This window comes from Phanerochaete carnosa, assembly GCF_000300595.1.
Source record: "Phanerochaete carnosa HHB-10118-sp unplaced genomic scaffold PHACAscaffold_8, whole genome shotgun sequence".
NCBI lineage: Eukaryota > Fungi > Basidiomycota > Agaricomycetes > Polyporales > Phanerochaetaceae > Phanerochaete > Phanerochaete carnosa.
Window position 1 is genome coordinate 2,097,279 of NW_006767635.1, and position 3,440 is coordinate 2,100,718.

General features: G+C 52.1%; 2 protein-coding genes across 2 annotated transcripts in view; one reads left to right on the forward strand and one right to left on the reverse strand.

Annotated features, from left to right (window-relative positions):
• Positions 1-274: 274 nt before the first annotated feature.
• Positions 275-1,217, forward strand: PHACADRAFT_212048 (uncharacterized protein; the record flags this gene model as incomplete). Its single annotated transcript, XM_007399108.1, has 6 exons — positions 275-310; positions 354-478; positions 552-660; positions 709-864; positions 926-1,075; positions 1,137-1,217. 6 exons carry the CDS (start codon positions 275-277, stop codon positions 1,212-1,214), a joined length of 654 nt encoding a protein of 217 aa, XP_007399170.1.
• A 1,161-nt stretch (positions 1,218-2,378) lies between these two features.
• PHACADRAFT_149766 (glycoside hydrolase family 78 protein) overlaps positions 2,379-3,440 on the reverse strand; it is a gene marked incomplete at its 5' end in the record, with an annotated part of 3,361 nt that continues 2,299 nt past the window's right edge. The window contains 2 exons of the mRNA XM_007399109.1: positions 2,379-2,914; positions 2,965-3,101. Coding sequence (XP_007399171.1) covers positions 2,524-2,914; positions 2,965-3,101 — 528 coding nt within the window. The 3' untranslated portion in view covers positions 2,379-2,523. The remainder of the gene's footprint in view (positions 2,915-2,964; positions 3,102-3,440) is intronic.

A 3,440-nucleotide genomic window follows, 5' to 3' on the forward strand; every position in this document is an offset into this window, starting at 1 on the left:
TAGCGGAGCGAACGGTACAAACCGTAACGCATAACGCACCCCCTCACCGGTTTGTAATTCCGGTCTTCTTGTCACGCTTCATGGCTTTTCAAGGGTCTGAAGGGAGCATAAGCCAGTTTTTATAGGCAGTATGGCTATTTCTCTGGCCTTTTCATTGCTTTCAAGCCTTCAGCAAGGGCTGTAGTTGCAGATAGGACTGTCAGAAGCACCTGATTAGCCAATATTTTCCCCCACAAACTAACATGTCACGCATAACCCCAGGCCGGTTTGTAGCATGGAGGGCAAGTTAACTGTCACGCCTCCCTGGCCGGTTTGTACCGTTCACTCCGCTACAGTACTGACCAAGAAGCCAGGATAATCACAAGAGCACTAAACGCTGGAAGTTCGGTCACAAGGTAACGACTTATGTCCACCTGGCCAAGCTTGTCTACGAAAAAACTGGCTGGACTATCAATCACGGAGAATCCTGCGTGGATCTGTGAGTGCGGCATGTACACAATTGGGCTATATTTTCCTGAGCAGTTACTACCCGACTGTCTTCGTTTGGTCAGAGGCGACCCGACGCGTAAGAAACGTCCCCTCGACAAAGTCGTCAACTTTCTTTATGTCCAGCTCACTCAAGGTATTCGTGGGCTCACGGAATCGAAGGAGCAGCGGAAGGTTTGTGCCCGCAGTTCCATTTGACTATAGAGCCTGATTTGAAGCCAGTGCGTCGCCGAGTTGACGAGTAAAGGTGGGTGTGCATTGAAGGAAGCCCTGGGCGACGAAATCTCGCGTATGTTCGAGGTTAGCAGCCTCTCGACTATTCCAGAACGCCAGGGACGTGGGTATGCCACCGCACTCGTGCACCTCGTAACAGACCTAGTTCGTGCCATGCCGATTGTCACAGAAATGCAGTCTAATACGGAGTCTTTGGAATTCATAGACAGATGCGAAAGGACTCCGGAGCCTCCTCATATCGAGCAACACCATAAATCGGCCCTTCTTCCGTGAGCTGGGCTTCGAGATAGTCGGCGCGGTCTGTCTGGGCAATGACAATCCAACTTGGAAAGAGCCACCTGTAACAGTGGATATTGTAAGTCTGCAGAATATCCCTCGCGGACTATGCAACAAGCGGTCTGACGACATCACTGCAGATGGTTAGGGAGCCCAAGAGCGGGAACAGCAGCATGGACAAGAAAACGATAGGCTCAGAACCGGAGTGCTCAGTATAAAAGATCGTCATGCCTCAGGCCTCAGGAGTTGGTGCAAAGTTATGACCGAAGCACAATACTACAGTTACCTTTCTGCACGCACACGAGCTGGCCGAATTGAGTGGCTGACTAACTCATGACCGAGGAGCGCGAGAGCATACAAGATCTCCAGGACTATTCAAGCTCGAAGCAGCTGATGGTGGTTAGGATGCGGAGTTGAGCGTGCTTACGGGAGTTACTTGTCTTTCTTACTGCGGAGTTTAAGTATATACAACGCGCGGACGGCCGTATTTTCCCATGCACTTACCACTCCATGACGCCGGCCTTGGGACTGGGAGTCGCCACGTACGTGATGCCCCTGGCGAAGGACCATACAAAAATGCTTGACTTGTCAAGTATGCCACAGCGAACGCTCGATCTTTAAGTGTCGGACCCTGGATCAACGCGGAGCGAGCAACTCCCATGTGTCGTTGTGAGGGCTGTGTTTCTCCTGCCTTCAGGTGCTCGAAATATGGACTCTAAGGACAACTCAAGTCGTATTCTTGACATTACGATTACTTCGTTGAGTGCCATGGCCCCCGGACTACACACTACGCCTTTGGAAAACCGGTCGCAAGGTGACGATGACCTATCTCCACTTTTACAAGGCTGTCTACGATGATAGTGCCTGGACGATCAACCACCGCGAGTCCTTCATGAACATGTAAGTACAAGACATAAACGCTAACACAGCAAACTCTGCTCGGTTATTGGTGCCTGTTGCCGATTCCCTTACTTAAACGCAATCCGGTGCGCAAGGAGGCTCCCCTCGATGAAGCTTCCAACGTCCTTTACACCCAGCTTGTTCGAGATATGTGAGCTCACAGAATCTAAGGAGGAGCAGAAGATTTGTCCCTACGGTCTCATTGGACTACCAAGCTTGAACGAAGCTAGCGCACTACTGAGGTCACGACCAGGGTTAGGAATATACTGAAAGAGGTCCTAGGCGATAAGATCTCGCAGATGATCGAGGTCGGAAACCAAGGTCGTGGATATGCACTCGTACACTTCGCGACGAACTTAGTTCGTGTCATGCTGACGACCACAGAACTGAGATCTAACATGAGGCCTTCATAGGCAGATGCGAGAGGTAGCCAAACCTAGCGATTTCTTGAATGTCTCTAGCAGGCTATATGTGATGTCACAGGCGGTCTGACAATGCTATTACAGACGATCAGGAAACCCAAGAGCGTAAGCAGCAGCGCGAACGACTCGGAACGAGAAACTGGTGTGCTTAGAATTGGAGCATTTAGTACAAAAGGTTGTCGCGCCTAAAGCAGATATTGCATGGTTACGACTGAACCACGATGCTATGGTTACCTCCAGCCAAAGAAATCTCAGCTCCACCTCCAACAGACGTGCTCTTCCCGTCGACGGTGACCGTCCCGGCAAGCGGTAGACGCACAGTGCCGCTGGTCTCTGCAGGAACGTCTACGCTGAGTTTGAACGTTTTCCCCTCCAGCGACCACTGCACGCCGTACCAGCCCAAAGGCGTCTCGAAGCCGCCCTGAGCAGCAGAGAGCCCCGATGTGTGCGGCGCGATGGACCACGTACGACCCTGGTTAGACGTCACCGTCAGCCCGAGAACATAGAACGTCAACGCCGAGGTCGGCCCTGAGCTCCAGCCGTGCGAGTGGCTTGTGTAGGAGGCATCGTAGCTGTAGCCTTGGTATGACCGGTAGCTGCAATCGCCCGTGTGAATATCAATACCAGACCGCAGATTTCCACGCACTAGAGGGAACCGTTTGAGGTAAAGCCTTCCAGTAACGTTGACTGCACGCTGAGGTTGGTGTATAGCATATACCCCCACTCCCGACGCAATAAGTCCATGGCTGTCAGGTCGTTGCCGGACTGAAAATGCGCTTGGAGCTAAAATGAATAACGTCAAATAATTGTAATAGCCAGGAAGCATACCCATGACCCACCTCCAGCGACCCGATGAACGGCGAGATGTTATCTGGCAGCTCAGGGGCGATGGCACCCAGGTCATTCCAATATTTCGTCAGACCTTCGCTGACTGAGTTCGCCTGTTCAGCAGACGTCGTCAGGTTGTACAGCACCGACATCGAGTTCGCATCTTGTGGACAAAGCGTTGTCGTCTCATTGTCGCTATACATGCCCGCGGACGGTAGCCAGAATGCCTCATTGAAACGTGTCTTCAGCGCTGCGGCGCTTGAGGACCAATTCGCAGCCAAGGCGGAGTCGTTA